Source organism: Muscardinus avellanarius (assembly GCF_963383645.1).
Source record: "Muscardinus avellanarius genome assembly, chromosome: 17".
Taxonomy (NCBI): domain Eukaryota; kingdom Metazoa; phylum Chordata; class Mammalia; order Rodentia; family Gliridae; genus Muscardinus; species Muscardinus avellanarius.
The window spans coordinates 38,952,386-38,971,563 of record NC_137803.1 but is presented as its reverse complement, the minus strand read 5'-3'; the positions used below and the strand labels follow the sequence as shown (position 1 = coordinate 38,971,563).

Genomic DNA, 19,178 nt, shown 5'->3' with positions numbered 1-19,178 from the left:
ATAAAATTAAAAGGAAGAAGTCAGGCAAAAGAGTGTTCAGAAATAAATTCCCTATTATTTAGTGTAGACACTGTAACTGAGTATCTGTTCTAAGCAGATAAACACCATTCTGATTGAGAAACTCCTCACTTACACCTTGCTGCTCACTGGCTTTAGCAGCCATTTGACTTATGAACCATTTCCCTCAGAAGTGAAAAGAGCTCGGAGGCAGAAAGGAGCTGTATTTAGGCCACCATATTCCCTGAATCCTCCTGATACTGAACTGTTAAGTTAAATTTAATCTATAACATTCATTCACTCGCCAAGTTCTCATCAAGTGCCCACTCCGCCAAGTACTGAAATATGGGCAGGAAACCAAAGATCTCAACCCTGGCATTTCCTCATGAAAATTTCCTTTGTAGCTATATGCTTTCTTTTTTTAGCTGTATTCCCTAGGATCTAAAAAGCTAAGAGCGGGAAAGGTTTGGATTTGGTGGAACATAATACAATACTACAACCTTCTTCTATGGTGGTCAATGTTAAGAAAGGGAAACAAGCAGGCTAATATATAACCCAAAGCAAAGTTCCTCCAGGTACCTTCATATGTATCATCCTCCAGGTCTGCCAGAGTTGGTGCATTAGGAAGTGAATACATGGAAGACTGGTTGAGCTGAGTCAGTTTTGAGATGCTGTTAATTGTCATGATGCCCAATGGAATGATGTGTTCTAGGGGAACATTAAAAAGAAAATGACATAAAGTGTAACAGCCTAGTTATTAAAATGGTTATCATAAGAGTTTCTACTTAAATAACCTAAGCCCAGCTATTGCTTAATCCCATGGCTGAGGCATCTGATAGAAAGGTAGAAAAATATAATAGTACTTACTGCATAGTCCCAAATACCAGCCTTTTATAAAATAATATAAAATAAAATAAGAAAAGGGAATTAGGGACCATAGGTGAAGAGCAGTTCCTACTATCTTTATAAAAATTTTGAAAGGATACTCACAAATAATGGGAAAACCTGGATTTGAAAACTTCATGTGAAAAACACAAGTGGCTTAAAATATTTTCTATTTCTCTTATTTAGCCAATATTCTGCATAAAGATCTGTACTTTCCAAAGGAATAACAGTTTTGATTACATAATTGACCCTTTCTCTTCTGGTTATAAGCTTTTATAATGAAAAACCTCTCTGTATTTATTATTTCCCCTTACTCAATGGGGAGAATTTGGCAGCTTTCTTGGCTGGTCTTCTGTGACTAGGGTATAAGTAAGGAAAGAAAGACTGTATGTTTTACTTATCTATCCTAGAATCCTTGTTGTATAGGATGCTGGGCAGAGGGAAGGACACAAAAGAATAAAAGTCTGACTTCTGAAAAAAACTGGAATGGTTGATGGTAATTAAAGAGCTGGTATATAGCTGAGCTTGGTGGCGCACACTTGTAATCCCAGTGCTTGGGAGGCTGAAACAGGAGGATCACACAGGTTCGAAGCCAGCCTCAGCTACTTAGTGAGGATCTCAGCAACTTAGTGAGACCCTGATTCCAAATAAAATATAAAATAGGTCTGGGAGTATAGCCTGGAGGTAGAAAGTCCCTGGGTTCCACCCCCAGTAACACACACACGCACACACACACACACCTGGTGTAAAGACCATTAAATGTCTAAGGAGAAAAGACCACTAAAATATACTCCAGAATCTGCTTATATGAATTTTCTGTCACTAAGGTGAGTTATTAAAAAAAAAAAAGAATGGGTAAAATAAGGGGTATAAAAAGACCAGGACTATTGAGCATGGTGATACATACCTATAATCCCAGTATTTGGGAGACTAGACAGGAGGACTGCAGGTTTGAGGACAGTCTCAACAAGAAGCAATACTCTCAAATACTCTCAGCAACCTAGCAAGACCCTATTTCAAAACAAAAAATAAAAGAGGCTGGGGGTATAGCTCAGAGTTAGACTGCTTCTGGCTTCACTCCCCAGTACCACATACACACACACACACACACACACACAAAAAAAAAAAAAAAAAAAAAAAAAAATTAACAATAAACACCAAAACCAGGATTGGGAAGATTATATTACAGAGTGTAATCTGCAATGGTGAACAGGAAATCATACACAAAAAATAGCCATGTGACACCTCCTCTCTGAAATAGGCTCCCTCTCCATGACAGAGGCTTTCAGTTAGTCTAGTTTCTGTTGTTCCAAATTCCAATGGCCACCTCCATGCTATAAGGGAAGGTATTGGTGCTGGTGGCCAATGGTTTCTAGGTCACTAGAGGGAATGATTCAAAGCTAATGTTAAATGTTCATCTGTAAGCTATAAAAAGTACTTCTGGTCAGCTGGAGAAATAGCAAAGAAGCTTTGGGAATCACCAAAGATAGGCAGGAGATGGATACAAAGAAGGGGAGATGTCAGCTCTGTAGATTTGCTGTGTGACAGAAGTTACTCCTAGTTAGGGCTAGCAGTGAGGAGGTTTGAGGGGCTTTCTAAGGTCAAAGTAGACCTGGGATGTGAATGAAGGCCAATAAAGGCCAAAAGGGGGAAGGGATGACATCCTGTGCTAAGCATAGGTTGTATTCCAATGGCTAGATCAGTATTTCCTAGCTTATGAACTTTTACAGGAGTCTTCACCTGAATGTGCAGTGCTGCCTTTAATGTCTGTAAGGTAATTGCATTCTCTGACATGCTGAGTTCCCACATGTGCAATGCAAATGTTTTGGCCTATGTACACTTAAGGCTAAGATGAAAGCCTGAAAAATGAGGTGGTTGATGACTTAGGCTGAGGTAGGGAAAGAAGGAAAGGCTCTGGTTTGAGGGTATCTTAACAACAGTGAGAATAGAAGAGGCCCCTGGAAGTGATGTCCAGCTGCTCCAGAAACACCGGAGGCTTATCCCCAGAAGTCTGCTCTGAGGTGAAGTACTCGATAAGTTTGAGCTGGTTGGGTTCTTTGTGTATTTTTTCCCTCTAACCCTATTTATGGGACACCTCCAAATTGAGCTTCCAGGTCAGTACAAGCTAGACACTGGAGTAGAGTGGCAATAGGTGAAGCACTGATGATTATGTTAGTTTTGGGAGAAAAGTCCAGCTCCACCCACAAAAAATGTCAAGATTCTAAGACTCAAAAGTTGTAAGGGCTAAGAACCATGCCATCCAGCCTCTCTGGCAGGAAAATATTCCCTGACATCAAGGAGGCTGACTCACCATCTAGCTTCACACTCCATGTCATGTGGAAGCCATTGGTCATCAGGTAGAAGTTCTTCATATCCTCAGGCATCATACAGTTGTTTTTCTAGAATCACAAAGCAGCCAAGTGTTAGGTCAGACTATGTCTCAAAGAACTGGGGGCATTATTTACCATGTTTCAGGTCTCTGAAATAACGAGACAGATAATTACCTATAAAACTTTACTGGAGAGATATTAGGGTCTGCAAGGCGAGTCATCGGTTTGACATCCCCTACCCCCTTAACCTCACCAATATAAAGTGGCCTAGGTGTTTTCTCTCTCACACTATAGCTCATTGGCTAGCTGCAGAAGAAATTCAAAAGGAAGGTGCTGAGAGGGAGACAGGGAAACTTGGTGAGAAAGAAAGTTCTAGGTAAGACTGACAGTGTTAGAGCAAAGCAATTATTGCATAAATTTCAGACCCATAGTCATATATTCATATATTACTTTTTTTTTTTTTTTGGTGGGTCTGGGAATGGAAGCCAGGGGCATTTGACCTCTGAGCTACACCCCCTGCCCTAGTTTTTACTCTTTATTTTGAAACCGGGTCTCACTGAGTTGTAAAGGGCCTCACTAAGTAGCTGAGGCTGTCCACGAAACACAATCCTCCGGTCTCAGCCTCCCAAATGCTGGGATTACAAGTGTGCACCAGCACGCCCGGCTATATATTACTTTCTGAAACAAATCACTGGACAAACAAGAACATCTCAAAAGTGAATCCTTTTGTAATTGTGTCCAAATTTTTGGCTTATTGGAACCTTCTGAGATATAATGGCCAACTGCATATGTCAAGTTTGCTTTAGGTCATAATGTCAGTCAGTTGTATGTACCCAATATGTGGGTAAGTATTATATGGCAGGAAAATCTGAGTTCACTTCCCAATTCTGCCATTAGCTAAGTGACCTCGAGTATATCACACAGGCTTTGAATCTAGGATAAATAAATTACAAGGCGGGTGTGGTGGCGCACGCTTGTAATCCCCGCACTTGGGAGGCAGAGACAGGAGGATCGCGCAGGTTCGAAGCCAGCGTGCGCTGGCTTAGGAGACCCTGTTTCCAAATAAAAAAAATGTAAAAATAGGTCTGGGAGTGTAGCCTGGAGGAAGAAGCGCTTCCAGGAACCCCAGTACCACAAAAAAAAAAAAAAAAAAAATTTCAAGATTGAATTTGCAAAACACTGGAGGTAGGAGTGTATGCATGACAGGGAGAGAGAGGACTAAAAAATTATGATTGTTAGCATCTACAAGAACTGTGAGAAAATAGCCTTAAGCTTGCAGGTGATTTTAAGCAGTATTTGTAGATTATTAAGTGGGCAGCAGCTGCAATTTTAATGAATCAAGGTTTTAAATTCCTTAAGAACTAGAGTATGTACTCTGATCAGTTTTTGTTTGTTTTCTCTTGTTATCACCAAGTTCCCAATCTCACATAAGTGAAACTGAAGGAATTCCAAGATTCAGGCTTAGTTCCTACTTAGTACATTATATGGAGTTAAGGATTTGCTCCTACTGCCTCCTGTATGGTTATATTGTCTGTGCTTCCAGAAAGAAAAATTGTGCACGTAGAATGCTTTTCTCCTACTCCAGGGACCCTTGCACAGGAAGCCTACAGTCAACAGTGTTCTGACAAGATTCTTAGGTCTCCAGTAGCTTATAAGGCCAGTATCAACTTGAAGATTTTGATCACTAGTGCCATCTAGTGGTGAAAACAGCAAAACTACTAGCAATTTTTTAAAAACCAGCAATGCAGAATATTTTATTAAACTTAGATTTGAGTAAAACTAATAAAATGCAACCATATGTAACACATTTTTAAAATAGCAACATAAATATTTATTTTATAAATAATAATTAGCATGTTATTATTTTAGATGAATAAAATTGAAAGTAATTTTAATTATTTAAATGACATTGACGACTTGGGGATATTTACTTCTTATATCAATAATTCCAGAGTAATATGTAAACATTGTTGTGAACATGAGAAGTACCAATCATTATTAGTGGGAATAACACGAGAAAATCCCAGCAGAGAAGGGCTGGTAGACTCCTTGAGAATTCTAAAAGTAATAGTTATATATTTGTTATGTGTTTATTCCACTCAAAATACATTCTAGTAATATACAGTATTTTAAAAATTATTCAAAATTCATAAGAAATAGAGGGAAAAGTCAGTAAAATCAAGTAATACATTTCAAATACTAATTTAAACACATGAAGAAAGGACCCTATAGAGGAGCAATTAAGGTTACCAATCAGAGGGAATGGGATGGGGGAGGATGGAATCTCTTTAATAAAAACTCATGATGTACATAAACAAATGTATCAAAGTTAATCACCAATCAAGCATGGGATCGAGGGTGGGGGAGGGAATGGGATAGGGAATGGATAAAGGCTAACTGGATGATGTGTGCTCATATATCCTCACAAGTCTTGGAGTACAATGCACCAATAATATATTTAAAAAATTATCAAACCCGGGCGTGATGGCGCACGCTTGTAATCCCCGCGCTTAGGAGGCAGAGACAGGAGGATCACGCAGGTTCAAAGCCAGCCCTGCGTGCTGGCTTAGGAGACCCTGTTTCCAAATAAAAATGTAAAAATAGGTCTGGGAGTGTAGCTCGGAGGTAGAAGGGCTTCCAGGAACCCCAGTACCACCAAAAAAATAAAAATAAAAATAAATAAATAAATAAATAAATAAATTAAAAAAATAAAAGAAAAAAGAAAAAAAATTGTCAAATAAACAAAGTCATAAAAAATAATGACTGATGGTCCCTGACCCTGCTGCTTGCTTCTCTGTTGCAGTTCTTTTAGTTCCAGGCATTTGAGGTCCTACGGTTTCTTCAGTTTCTTCCCATCATGTTTACCTTTCCTGAGTGGGGCTTCCGGGTACTACTTCTAGGTGGCTCCTCTGCCCTGGCCAATCTGGAAGGAGTTTACTGTTGCATAGGGAGGGATCTGCTCACTACTTTTCCTCACATCAATTCAAGTGTAAGGACAAGACTGGCAGGGAGTATGAGATTGGATATTCAGACTAGAGGAAGGGGAGAAAGTAAAAATTTGGAGGATCTGGGGAGAAAGTAAAAAATGAAGAATAATGCTGACTAGAGTTTGAAATAACAGCACGTTATGTAAAAATAGTATTGCTATCTCATTCAATGATTATTCTTCACATAGCTCCCAATTTTCAGTATTTCACCCTTCTCCCAAGAAAGCTAACTATAAGTTTCTTTAAGCCACTCTATAAAATGAGTTAACCTAGTCATAAAAAAAGAATGAAATTATGTAATTTTCAGAAAAATGAATAGTAGAACTGGAGATCATGCTACATGAGATCAGCCAGACTCAGACAATCAAGGGCTGAATGTTTACTCTGACATTTTGAAGCTAGAAAGAAAATAAGAAAAAAAGAGGACCTCGAAAAGAAGAGAGATCATAGAGTATTTGGAAAAGGTGGAAGATAAGGAAAAGGAAGGTTTTGGAAAGGAAACAGACCAAGTGATGGGATATGCATGTATGAATGTATCACTAGGAATCATGGTATGATGTATAATTATAATGCCCCAATAAAAGATTTAACAAAGGAGTAAGCCATAAACTCTGTTACTGCTTCATCAGTTGGGGGAGATTCCCAAAAAAATGACTGCATGAGAACTGCTTGAGTCTCAAGGAAATGGCTGTTCACTGCCTTCCGCTCACTGTCTTTACTTCTGGACAATCCTATGTTCTATTATTTTTTCTTTTATGTGGGAGGGGAGCTGAGCAGCAGATCAGGTCAGCAAAGGTGTTAGAGGATGGAAATCCATGCTCCTGTAGGTAACTGTTTATGAGAAGCTGCGACTATGGTCAGATGAAGAGTTGCCTACAAAGCCCACCAAGGAAGAGCACTAGCAATGAGCATAACTGCATCTCATGAAGTTGAAAGAAACCTTGGGCTGTGGAGGGATGGCATGAGAATCCCCAGTAGAATTCTCAAATATATTCTCAAAGTCTCCTAAGGAAGGTAGAGGGTCTGGTTTACTAGAATCTCTAAAATCCAGGAAGGCTTGGAATGCTGTATTTCATGCTCTGAAAAATAACCGCCAACCAAGACGGCAAACTATCCTTTAAAATCAAAGGAGAAATAAAAATCTTCCAAGAGAAGCATAAATTAAAGGAATTCATGACTATTAAGCCAACAATGTAAAACTTAAAGACCTCCTACACAAGAAGTTAAAAACAAACACCACAGCTTGGATAAAGGTGAATCTTATCAGAAGTACAGTTAAGCAAATTAAAATTAGGACCAAACCAAACATAAATATACCAAAATGGTACGATAATAAACATCTCTCTACAATAACCTCAATTTAATTGGCCTCAACTCTCCAATTAAAAGACAGATTGGCAGAAGAGATTAAAAAACAAGGCCTAACTATAGGCTGTCTACATAAGACTCACCTATAAGAGAAAGGATCAAAAATGATACTCCATAAAAATAGAGATCAAAAGCAAGCAAGATTAGGTATCATCATATCCAACAAAGTCAACTTCAAAACTAATCTGAAGCCAAGCATGATGGTGCACGCTTGTAATCCCAGTGCTTAGGAGGCTGAGACAGGAAGATTGCACAGGTTCCAAGCTAGCTAGCCTCAGCTACTTAGTAAGGCTCTCAGCAACTTAGTGAGACCTTGTTTCCAAATAACATATAAAATAGGTCTGGGAGTATAGCCTGGAGGTAGAAAAGCCCCTGGGTTCTACCCCCAGTACCACAAAATAAATAAATAAATGAATAAATAAATATATAAATAAATAAATCTAATCTGAAGAGTCAGAGAAGGCAACTTCATATTGGTAAGGGGTACAATTCAACTAGAAGATAATATTTATGCCCCAAATGTTGGTGCACCTAATCACATGGAACAAACACTAGTCAACAGAAAGGCTCAGAAAGATTTTAATACAACAATATTGGATTATTTCAACACACTTTTCTCAATGATAGGTTATCCAGACATAAACTCAGGAAAGATACTTCAGACCTAAAAACTAAAAATCAAATGAATATTCCAGGCATGTATAACTCTACAGCAGCTAAACTCACTTCATTCTCAACTGCTCAGGAAACTTTCTCTAAAACAGGTCATATTTTAGGTTACAAAGCAAGTCTTAGTAAATTTTTTAAAAAAGCAAAATAATTCCTTGCATCATTATATCACAACAAAATAAAATTAGAAGTCACCAGCAAGAAAACTACAGAAAATACATAAACACATAGGTATTAAGCAATATACTCTTGAACAGTAAGGGCCATAGAAGAAATCAGGAGAGGAATTTAAAATTTCCTAGTCTCTGGGATACCCTGAAGGAGGTTCTAAGAGGGAAGTTTATAGATTTTAGTGCCGATATAAAAGAAAAACCAGAAAGGTTCCTAATATAAAACCTCATGATATGTCTGAAAGTTCTTAAAAAACAAAAAATCAATTCCAAATCCAGTAGAAGAAAGGAAATAATATCAGAGCCAAAATAAATAGAGAATAAAAATTACAAAGGATTAATATAACAAAAGATTTGTTCTTTGAAAAGATAAACAAGAGGGCTGCAGCTACTCAAAGGGCCGAGGTAGTGGCATTGAGCCTTTTCATGGGGGCCTTATCCCTATATATGCAGCTGCAGACACTGGGTAGATCATATAGAGGCTGTTTCCTGGTTTGGGCACCTCCAAGAAGAGCGGTCCCAAGGGCTAGTTGCTCAGTGAAGTATATACACCTGCTCCTCTGGCACAGGAACAAGTCACAGGTAGTCCTACCAAGTCTGGTCTGCTTCTATAGAAGCATGCTCTTTGGTAACCCTTTGGATGAGGAATGAAATGGAGGCACTTCAGATCATCTCAAAATGTTTGTCCTCTACTGCTTAAGAGACAAAAGCAGGTAACAAAATGGTGATCAAAAAATTTATACAAAAACTCATCTTAAAGGTTTTGGGGGTTACAAGCTTCTTTAAGAATCTGAAGAAATCTCTTTCCAGGAAAATATATATAGCTAATACATGTTACATACATAATACATTTCAAGGAGTCCCTGAACCATTACTCACTCCTTGCACATCCTCCACCTACACACAGAACACAAAATATGCTAACAGTAACCAAAATGTGAGGAGACTTTTCATCTTTTAGCATTTTGAGGGGGGAGTTCAAAAAAAATTTTTTTTTTGGTGGTACTGGGGTTCCTGGAAACCCTTCTACCTCCAGGCTATACTCCCAGACCTATTTTATATTTTTATTTGGAAACAGGATCTCTTAAGCCAGCAAGGCTGGCTTTGAACCTGCACGATCCTCCTGTCTCTGCCTCCCAAGCACAGGGATTACAAGTGTGCACCACCACGCCTGGCGTGGGAATTCAATTTTTTATGGTGACTGTGTTTTGTTTAGCATAATATAAAGGCTGAATCTTAAAATTACACATCCCAAATTTTATCTTCTATGTTTGTAAATTAGCTCTCAAGAACCCCACAGGTCTTCAAAAAACCCAGGCATGTCAAGCACAAGTGAAAAATATTTTTATATTACTGATCCTAATGTGGTTTATACTTTAGATTTGGCATCTCTGTACTTAGATCTGAGGTGTTTCAAGTAAAAGGCTCAAAGGAAAATTCTAAATCAGTGTATCTGAGTATTCTCCTACTTTCACAGAAATCCCAATTGTGTATGTCTGAGGAAAACGTTCACTAACTGCCTCCATCAGTTAAAAATCTCCGCGCTTGGGAGGCTGAGACAGAAGGATCACGCAGGTTCAAAGCCAGCCTCAGCTGGCTTAAGAGACCCTGTTTCTAAATAAAATATAAACTAGGTCTGGTAGAAGGCCCCTGGTTTCCACCCCCAGTACCACACACACACACACACACACACACACACACACACACACACAAATATATATATATATATATATATATATATATATATATATATATATATATATAAAATGTTTATTCTCAACTCTTTCAGACCCCTGATGGCTATTCATCCTGCTGTTACCACATTTTCTAGGTGTCACTCTAAGCTGAACTGAAATCCAATAAAGTTGCATTATCTGAAGGCAGACTAGATTCCACTGAAATTTACTGCAGACAGTAGTTCTGGAACCAGTTATGGAAAGTGTGCTCCAAATGAATAAGTAACAATATAGGAACAAATGGGAAGTTCTTCTCCTCAAAGAGTTTAGGTAATATGTAAAAAACAAGGAAGATTATAGCTCAGAAATTACTTCATTAAATATGTACTATAAAATGTCATATCCTTAATGATGCACCATCCTAGACAAGGCCTTCCTGCTCTTATGCTCCCCTCCAGGAAAACACCACTGATATCACAGCTCACAAAAGAAAACAGAGGCAATTCTCCCCAGAGTGGCTTAAGTCTGTAAAGGATCAAGAGAGAATTCTTCAGGTATATCTTATTACTATTTGTAAACAGTGTCAACAAAACACTGCCACAGCAGCACCAGGAAATGTTCTGATGGGTCGGCCAGGAAGAGTTCAACACTGGTTCTCATGCTAAGACCATGCTCTGCTGATTGATTACTGCAGCTTTGTAATATATTTTGAAATCCTTTAGTGTGATGACTCAAGTTTTATTCTTTTTAGTAAAGACTGCTTTGGTTATTCAGGGTCTTTTGTGGTTCCATTATGTTTTAGGATTGCTTTTTTTCTATGAAGAATGACATTGGAATTTTGAGAGGGACTGCACTTAATCTGTAAATTGCTTTGAGTAGTATGGACATTTTAGTAATAAAGTGAAATAAGCCAGGCACAGAGAAACACAGTATGATCTCACATGTGTAATATAAAAAAGTGAACTCAAGACAAGTAGAGTAGAATAGTGTTTATTTGAGGTTGGAGAGAATTTGGTCAATGGATGATAGGAGGAATAGGTTCTGGTGTTCCACTGCACATCCCACAATGACTACAGTTAATAATATATTTTAGATTTCATGATAGTTAAAAGAATTTTTTTGTGTGTGGTACTAGGGATTGAACCCAGAGGCTTTCTACCTTTGAGCTACACCTCCAGCCCAATTTTATTTCTTATTTGGAAATAGTCTCACTACTTGCTGAGGTTGTCCTCAAACCTATGATCCTTCTGTCTCAGCCTCCCAAATACAGGCTAAAAGACAGAATTTTATAGTCCTCATCAGAAAGAAATGATAAATATCTGAGGTGATGGAAATACTAATACCATGATTTGATAATTTTACCATGTATATGTGTACATGTGCATATACATAGATGACATCTATATATATGCACACACATATACATACACATATATACTGAAATATCACATTAAATCCTGAAAATATTTTAAATTAAAATAAAAGAGTTCACAAATAGATACTGTCTAAAATTCTTTTTCTCTATTATGGGCTGTGAGTAGAGATGGAGGTAGGGGCTGAGAGAGCCCATGAAAAATAAACCTCAATTGCCATTACTAAGCTGTCAGAAAAGTTGTTGCTGGCTCAGCTCAGGGAAGAGAGTCATGCTGGCAGGAACAAACACATACCTAGAGGCTGTATGATTGCTGAGAGCAAGACTCCCACAGTTTGGTCCTCCGTTAAGAGGGGCAGCCATACAGAGCTGAAAGGGAATGTGTTCAGAGGCAGACAAGTTTGAGTTGGGAAGCACTAGCTATGAATGTAGTTAGGAGTTATTTACAAAACTTAAACTTGTTCTGCTTAGTCTGATGATTATTAATATGTATCTTTTTCTCTTCCTTGCTGGATTTTTAGTTTAGTTGTGTACAACTTTGAATATCCATTGCCTCAGAGGAGATACTTCATGCTGTGAAAATGGAGTGCGATGAAGGCAGCTGTGGCCAGACACAGGATTAGGCTTCCTGCCCTAATACATCCTTCTTGGAAGAATTTACATTGCTGTCTCTTTGTTGGGAGACAAGGATTCCGCTTGACAACACTTACTTGTTCCCATGATGAAATCATATGACGTTCAGCCGGAGCCTTTTCTAGGATGGTCACCTCTGTCACACCTGGGGAAGATTCTGGAGAAAGAAACAGAAAATCTGTAGAGTTGCAACTGGCCTGTTCTCACACATTTCTACACTATCGGTTGACTAACTCTTCATGATGACTTTAGGAGCTTTAGGAATATCTAATACTTCTGGTGAGCATTTATATACCCTATGACAAAAGCTTAGAACTGGTTCATCACTCAAAGGCACTTGGTCTCATAGCTTAAAATTCAATATGGTCTACCGAGTAGAAAGAACACCAACAGAGCACAGTTTGTACTCATTTATCTTATTGAACAGAGATTCTAAATCTCAAGTTTTACATTCGACTTCTCAATGAGCAAAATATATGTTAATGATATGGTGAGAATGAGGAATATCACTTCCTTAACTTCTATAAGACAACTTGCCTGCTAACTTTCCTTCTAAATAAAACTCATCCTGTATTTTACAATATGAGGTCCAGGATTTAAAAGCTAGACCAACATTGTGAAAAATGAATTTTGCCTAGAAATATACTGGGCACAAAATAAGATATATTTTTACATCCTTCAGGAAATGGTCTCCAAATAATCATTTTCTCTACTTTGAGGAGCTGTCTTTTACTACTCTAGATAAAAGACAAGCCACTTGGGACTATAACAGATTTCAATGTCTCCTCCCACATTCTTCACTGTCTGTGGTCACCAGACTCAAAATTTTGAAATCCTTAGTCTATGAAAGACATAGTATCTGTTATAAAAGTTGTTATGGCTTGAATTATGTCCTTCCCCTCAAACCTAACCCTGGTACCTCAGAAATGATCTATTCAGAAATAGGGTTATTGCACATATAAATGGTTTAAAATATGTGATAATGGAGTGAGGCAGATCCTTAGACTAACATGATTGGTGTTTTATTGTTGTTATTATTTTGGTGCTAGAGATTTAACCCAGAGGCATTCTACCTCCAAGCTATACCTCAGCCCTTTTTATTTTGAAGCAGGGTATCACTAAGTTGTTGAGGGTATTGTTAAGTTGCTGAGGCTGGCCTGGAACCTGTGGTCCTCCAGTCTGAGCCTCTCAGGTACTGGGATTACAAGCATGTGCCACCATAACCAGCTGATAGATGTCTTTATGGAAAGAACACCATGTGAAGAGACATACAAAGAATATAGCAGGTGAAGATGGAAGATTAGAGTGATGTATCTCTAAGATAGAAATTGCTAAATGTTGCAAGAACCTACTAAGAAGAGGTAAAGGCAGGATCTAGTTCCTGCAGGTTTTAGAACAAGCATGGCCCTGCTAACACCTTAATAGAAGATTTTAGGCCCCCAATACTGTAAGAGAATTAACTCTCTGTTGTTCAAAGGCATCCAGTATATAGTAGTTTTTACAGCAGCCCTAACAAACTGCCCTTTTTCTGATGCTGAGCACCTAATTCCCAATGTCACCACTCTGTTTTATACCATGATCACTTCAAGCCTTGAAAAAATCATAGCCACAAACTCTTCCTGCTCTGATCCATTCTCAGTGCACCGATTCTACCCATACATAGGCTTGTGTCCTATCCAATCTTGTCCAGTTCTCCCTTTTGGAAGATAGGGGCCTTGTTATGTTTGATGGTATATTTTCCTACACTCTATACCCTCTACTCCAGTAAGATAAGGTTTCCTTGTTCTGTCCCTCCCAAGTCTAAATTCATTTAATTATTCTGTACCCTTTTCCTAATAAACATAACCAATTATGTCTATGTTACTTTTCATCTACCCAAATCCTACTCACATTGTATTTTTTATATTTTTTGTGGTACTAGGGATGAAACCCAGGGGCATTCTACCTCTGAGCTACACCCCCAGCCCTATTTTTTATCCTTATTTTGAAACAAGGTCTCACTGAGTTGCAAAGGGCCTAAGTAGTTGAGGCTGTCCTTTAACTGTGATCCTCCTGTCTCAGCCTCTCAAATGCTGGGATTACAAGAATGGGCTACCACACCCAGCTCCCTACTCACATTTTAAAGCCACACTCAGTTCCCCCTCCTCCACTGACCTCATTGAATATTTCTACAGCTTACTGTGATCTCTGATTTTCCTGACACCTCACATTTGATCTCATGAAGGGTTGGTGCCACATGCTTGTACTTAATTATATTCTATGTTGAAATGATTATTAGTTATTTACTGTGAGGCCCTGGGCACACTATAATTTATTGAGTAAGTTTTAAAAATCTTCAGTAATATGGTACATGTGTTTTTAATGTGGTTCATTGACTCCATAATTATGCCAGTATCCTTTCTATGCATCACAAAAGTTTCCTTCAAGTTGTCAGAAATCTTGAATTCTGGGATGCAGTGACAGGCCAATACAGGAAATAACAAATGCTGACCCCACCTATTCTCATCTTTTTTATACATTCAGTAACCTTATGACTAGAGATGAGTCTTTATTTCTTTTTTACTTCAGTAAGAGAATACTATACTTTTCTTAATAGAAACAGATTGAGAGTAATTTGAACCAATGAAAAATAGCATATAATTAAATATTTTAACCTCTTATTCAATTTTCTAAGACATTGGAAGCATGGTTTATAGTGGAAAAACATTGTGGACTTCAAGCCACTCAGTCTGGATGAGTCTTTGCTCTGTCCTGATTGGCTGGCATGGAAGATGAAGTCTATCCTTCAGGGGTGGTCCCATATGGCATTTTTCCCCATCAAAGCCAAGACAGTAAACTATAAATGTTATTATTCACATTTTATAGATAAGGACACTATCTGAGGCTAAGAGGTTAAGTCATATAGTAAATCCTCTGATTCCCAAGTATAGATTTAGTTGAACAAAAGAGTTTATGTGAAAAAGTTGATGCATGTTTCTTGCCATGGCTTCTTAGAATTTTTCCTAGGCAAGTTCAGAGTCTAGCTTTAATCATTATTAGCAACCTAATATTTCATGTGTGCTAGGAAAGAATACAGAACCCTTTACCCAAAACCATATTGCATAGTGATTCTATGTCTTCAGGGCAATCGGTGTCTAAAGTTGCAAGAGGACACATATAATTACTCACTGTTTAAATTACAGTGGTTTACTTCAAATTTGGGTGCTATCAATTCCTTCCTTCTCTGTATGCTCATACTATTTCCCTAATGAGAGGTGAAGTCTATTTCTCTTTCTTCTTGGATTTGGAGTTGACCAATAGTAGGTGCTTTGACCATTAGAATAGGGGAAAGACAGGTTGTGCCAGATTTGGCTTAAACTTTAAGAGGACTGTCAGTTTTCCTTGTCCTTTCTTGAGTCCTTGAGTCCTGGGCCATCACATAATAAATTCAAGCTACTCTAATGGAGAGAGAGAGAGAGTTCATATTAAGAGCACTGAAAACATGTGAGTACAAGAACCATTAGATAATTCTGTTCCCATATGCTATCTAACTGCAAACACTTGGGAGACCTCAAATTAGAAATGTCCCAGCTAAACCCAGTCAACCTAAAGAACTAGGAGAGTCAGTAATCTATTCCAAGCTGCTATGTTGTTGGATGGGTTGTTACCTGGTAATAGATAACTGCAACTTACTCCTTAGTAGAAAATAATTGGAGTCAACAATCTCTGGAGTACTTAATGATAACCTGTTATATCACTGGCTTGGCAAAATTACTGCCAGATATTAAAAAGTGTTTAAGTAGAAAACACTGTCTGAAGAAATTTACTGCTAGTTAAACAAGAAAAAAAACCACAGAAGTGAAAACTTCAAGATAATATATAATTATGTGTTAAACTGGGTGATACTGACCCTAAGAACCACAGGAACTGAAGACTGATGAAGACTAAACAAGTGATAGACATCAGTAATAATGCCTAGCTGATCTGGACCTGGAAGCACAATATGGAAGGTACTAGAGACTGGCTGGATCCTACTGTGTTCCTGTATTATAGAGACTGAACAGCTAAAGACATTTCCCAATTTCCACTGCAGGTAGGCTTTCCCAGGTAAATAAAATTCCTGTATGGAAAACTTGCCTTAGAACTTAGAAAAGGGAATGAGCAGGTGAGATGGAGGGCAAATGAAGAGACTAGATCTGCACACAAGCATAATTTCAGAGGTGTTTCATCTCATTGGACTGGGTATTGTAGTGGTGGCATCAACAGCAAAAGCAATAGTAGCTTCCTATTTCTCACCTTTTTCTCCTGTAGTTGCAGGTGTTTCCTAGTTAACACCTTTTTTTGGCAGTAAGATTCTTGAAACTAGACTACCATAATAATGAATGCATATCTATGTTTATAGCTGCATAATTGCCAAACTATGGAACTGTTAATGATTCGGGGGAGAGGGTTACCATCTGGGGGAACCGTCCCCAGGAATCTTTGTTAGACGCCTGGGAATAATTCCCCCAAAATACCACTAAAAGATAAAAAGCGCAGGTTCTTGTCCTGAGCTAAGGATAAATATGCAATAGCCTGGACTCTTGCTGAAGATTCAAATGAGTTTATTAAAAAGATAGAAATACAGAAGAGAGTTACAGCCTCATGTTACAACATGAGGGGGTAGTTCTAACGAATTCACCTAAGTACAAAACACGGAGCAGACTTTTTATACACGACACCCTCCATCTTGTTCATGTAATTCTGACGTAGTAAAAGTCCCTGTAAGATACCTCCCCTTTCCCGCCAAGGTGTACTTTCAGGAAGGTTGAAGGTTGACCCCCTCCTCCCATTCTAGCTAGATTATCCAATTATGTAAACCTGTCTTTAGAATGAGGATGAAGAAGTCCTAACTCCCCTCTCCTGTAGACTTGCTAATTACATTTAGCTAGGTTAATTTACATTGGAATAGTTGCCTGCTTTTTTGGGCAGAAACCAAGTCCTTTCACCAATTTTTGAAATATATTAATAATCAGAGCTTTCTCAAATCTTCCTAGGCCATTCCCAATACTGGTACAGAAACCAGCTGAGATGTACATCAACAGATGACTATGGAATATACACACAATGAATTCTACTCAGCCATAAAGAACAAAATTATGTCATTTGCAAGGAAATGGATGGAACTGGAAAATATTATGCTAAGTGAGATTAGTCAGTCAGAAAATGTTTGTATGTTTTCCCTTACATGTGAAAGCTAGGGAAATTTTGGGACACAGGAGGGATTCCAAACACAAGAGGAGAAACCTTAGTGGAGTGAAGGAGGGGACCTAACTGAGGGAGATGGTGGGGGAGGAGGGGACAGACTTGAAAAGGGAAATATTTCAATGGCCATGATGTACACACAAAAACTTAACAATCCCATTCAATATGTTGAGTACAGGAAGGTGGGGAAAGGAAGTGAGGTAGGAACTGGGGAAGGGCTCAATAAGTACTGTGTGCACGTCACCCTGAACTTCATCAAGATGTATGACAATAATACACCAATAATAATTTTAAAAGATTCTCATTAGTCTGATCCCTTAAGCTCTAATGATTTTGTAGGTTAATACCTCTTAATTAACTCCCTTCTGCCTTAATTAGCTAACACGTATTTTTGGTGGAATGTATCTACAGAGTGTACCTACTCTATAGATTGTATTCTATAGCCTGCAACTAAGATTCTTGACAAATATGAATAGTTTGGGTCTGTATGTTCAAAAAAGGTGACATGTCAAGATGGTTGAATATTTCCATGTTAGAGAAAGTTATCATTTACATAGTATTATGGTTTGGACCAAAAACATCCTCAATGAAAGCTCACATATCTGGTAATGAAGCAGTGTTTAGAGCCCTTATGAATCATAAGGGCTCCAACATTATCAATAGATTACTCTATTTGATGAATTAACAATTTGAATGGGCTTGCTAGGTGGTAACTGTAGGCAGGTAGGCTGTAGCTGGAGGAGGTGAATCACTTGGGGCTGTGTTCCCTGCCCCTATCTTTCTCACTCTCTGCTTCCCCATGGCCAGGAACTGATAAGCTTTCTTCTGCCATACCCTGCTGCCATAATGTTTCTGCCTTGGAGCTAGCCACCCAAAGACTCTGGAACTGTGAGCCAAATAAATTTTCCCTCTGCTAAGTTGTTCTTGTCAAGTATTTTGGTCACAGTGATATAAAGCTGACTAATACACATGGACACACAAATATGAGAGGCTTTTTAATGAGATAACATTACAGGCCTTTAGGAGCCAGATAAAAGATAACCTAGATATCTTTGTGGATAAGAATATTCAAAAATATATAAAAATTAACATTCATTTATGTAAACCAAAGAATTAGGTAAAGGTATATTTGAAGCCTGAGCCTAAAAGTGGGTTATTTGAAGAAAAAGGGTAGGAAGTAGGGATGTCATTTTGGAAGATGGACTGCATAGAAAACAACAAAGAAAAACTGAGGTTAATATTAAAATTAAACGGGCAAGTTGACCAATGGAATGCATTTGGCACTGATAAGGCTATTTAGTCTACACATGGCAGTAACCACTAAACACATGTTATCCTTTGGGAGTCTAAAATTTGGTGACCAATTGCTATACCTATGTGACCAGACTACAATAAGCTTTTGGAATCTGGGTTTTAAGCAAGCTTCCCTGGGCAGAAACAATGCAACATACTGCTCCATTTCACTGCTTAGTGAAAGTATTCTACGTGACCACTCATGGGAGGGAAAACTTCAGAAGCCTGTATGTGGATCTGTCTAGACTCTGATGTGTCTTTTTTTCCCTTGCTGATCAAAATAATAAATTATCACTGGGAATACTACTGCTTTTTCAATACCGAGTCTTCCTAGTAAATCACTGAACATGGAGGTGGTTGTGGGATCCCAGAAACATGTGTCCATCTTTTTAGTATTTCTGAATTAGTTTATTTTAGGTAAGCTTTTGGAAACCGCTGTTATTTCTGAGCCAGATTTAAGTCTTTTTCTATTAGTAGGTGATGTGCACCCACTTATATTTGATATGATGAACTTGTCTCAACTTTATCATATTTTTATAATTACATATACTAACTTCTTTTTGAGATGTATATCA

General features: G+C 38.2%; 1 protein-coding gene across 2 annotated transcripts in view; it reads right to left on the bottom strand.

The window, feature by feature from the left end:
- The window catches only part of TPGS2 (tubulin polyglutamylase complex subunit 2), a gene marked incomplete at both ends in the record, with an annotated part of 30,122 nt that overhangs the window by 7,717 nt on the left and 3,227 nt on the right, over nt 1-19,178 (bottom strand). The window contains 3 exons of one of the 2 annotated variants that reach the window (XM_080714492.1): nt 577-705; nt 3,194-3,281; nt 12,165-12,244. In XM_080714492.1, coding sequence (XP_080570618.1) covers nt 577-705; nt 3,194-3,281; nt 12,165-12,244 — 297 coding nt within the window. The remainder of the gene's footprint in view (nt 1-576; nt 706-3,193; nt 3,282-12,164; nt 12,245-19,178) is intronic. The other variant, XM_080714491.1, reaches the window with a different exon arrangement.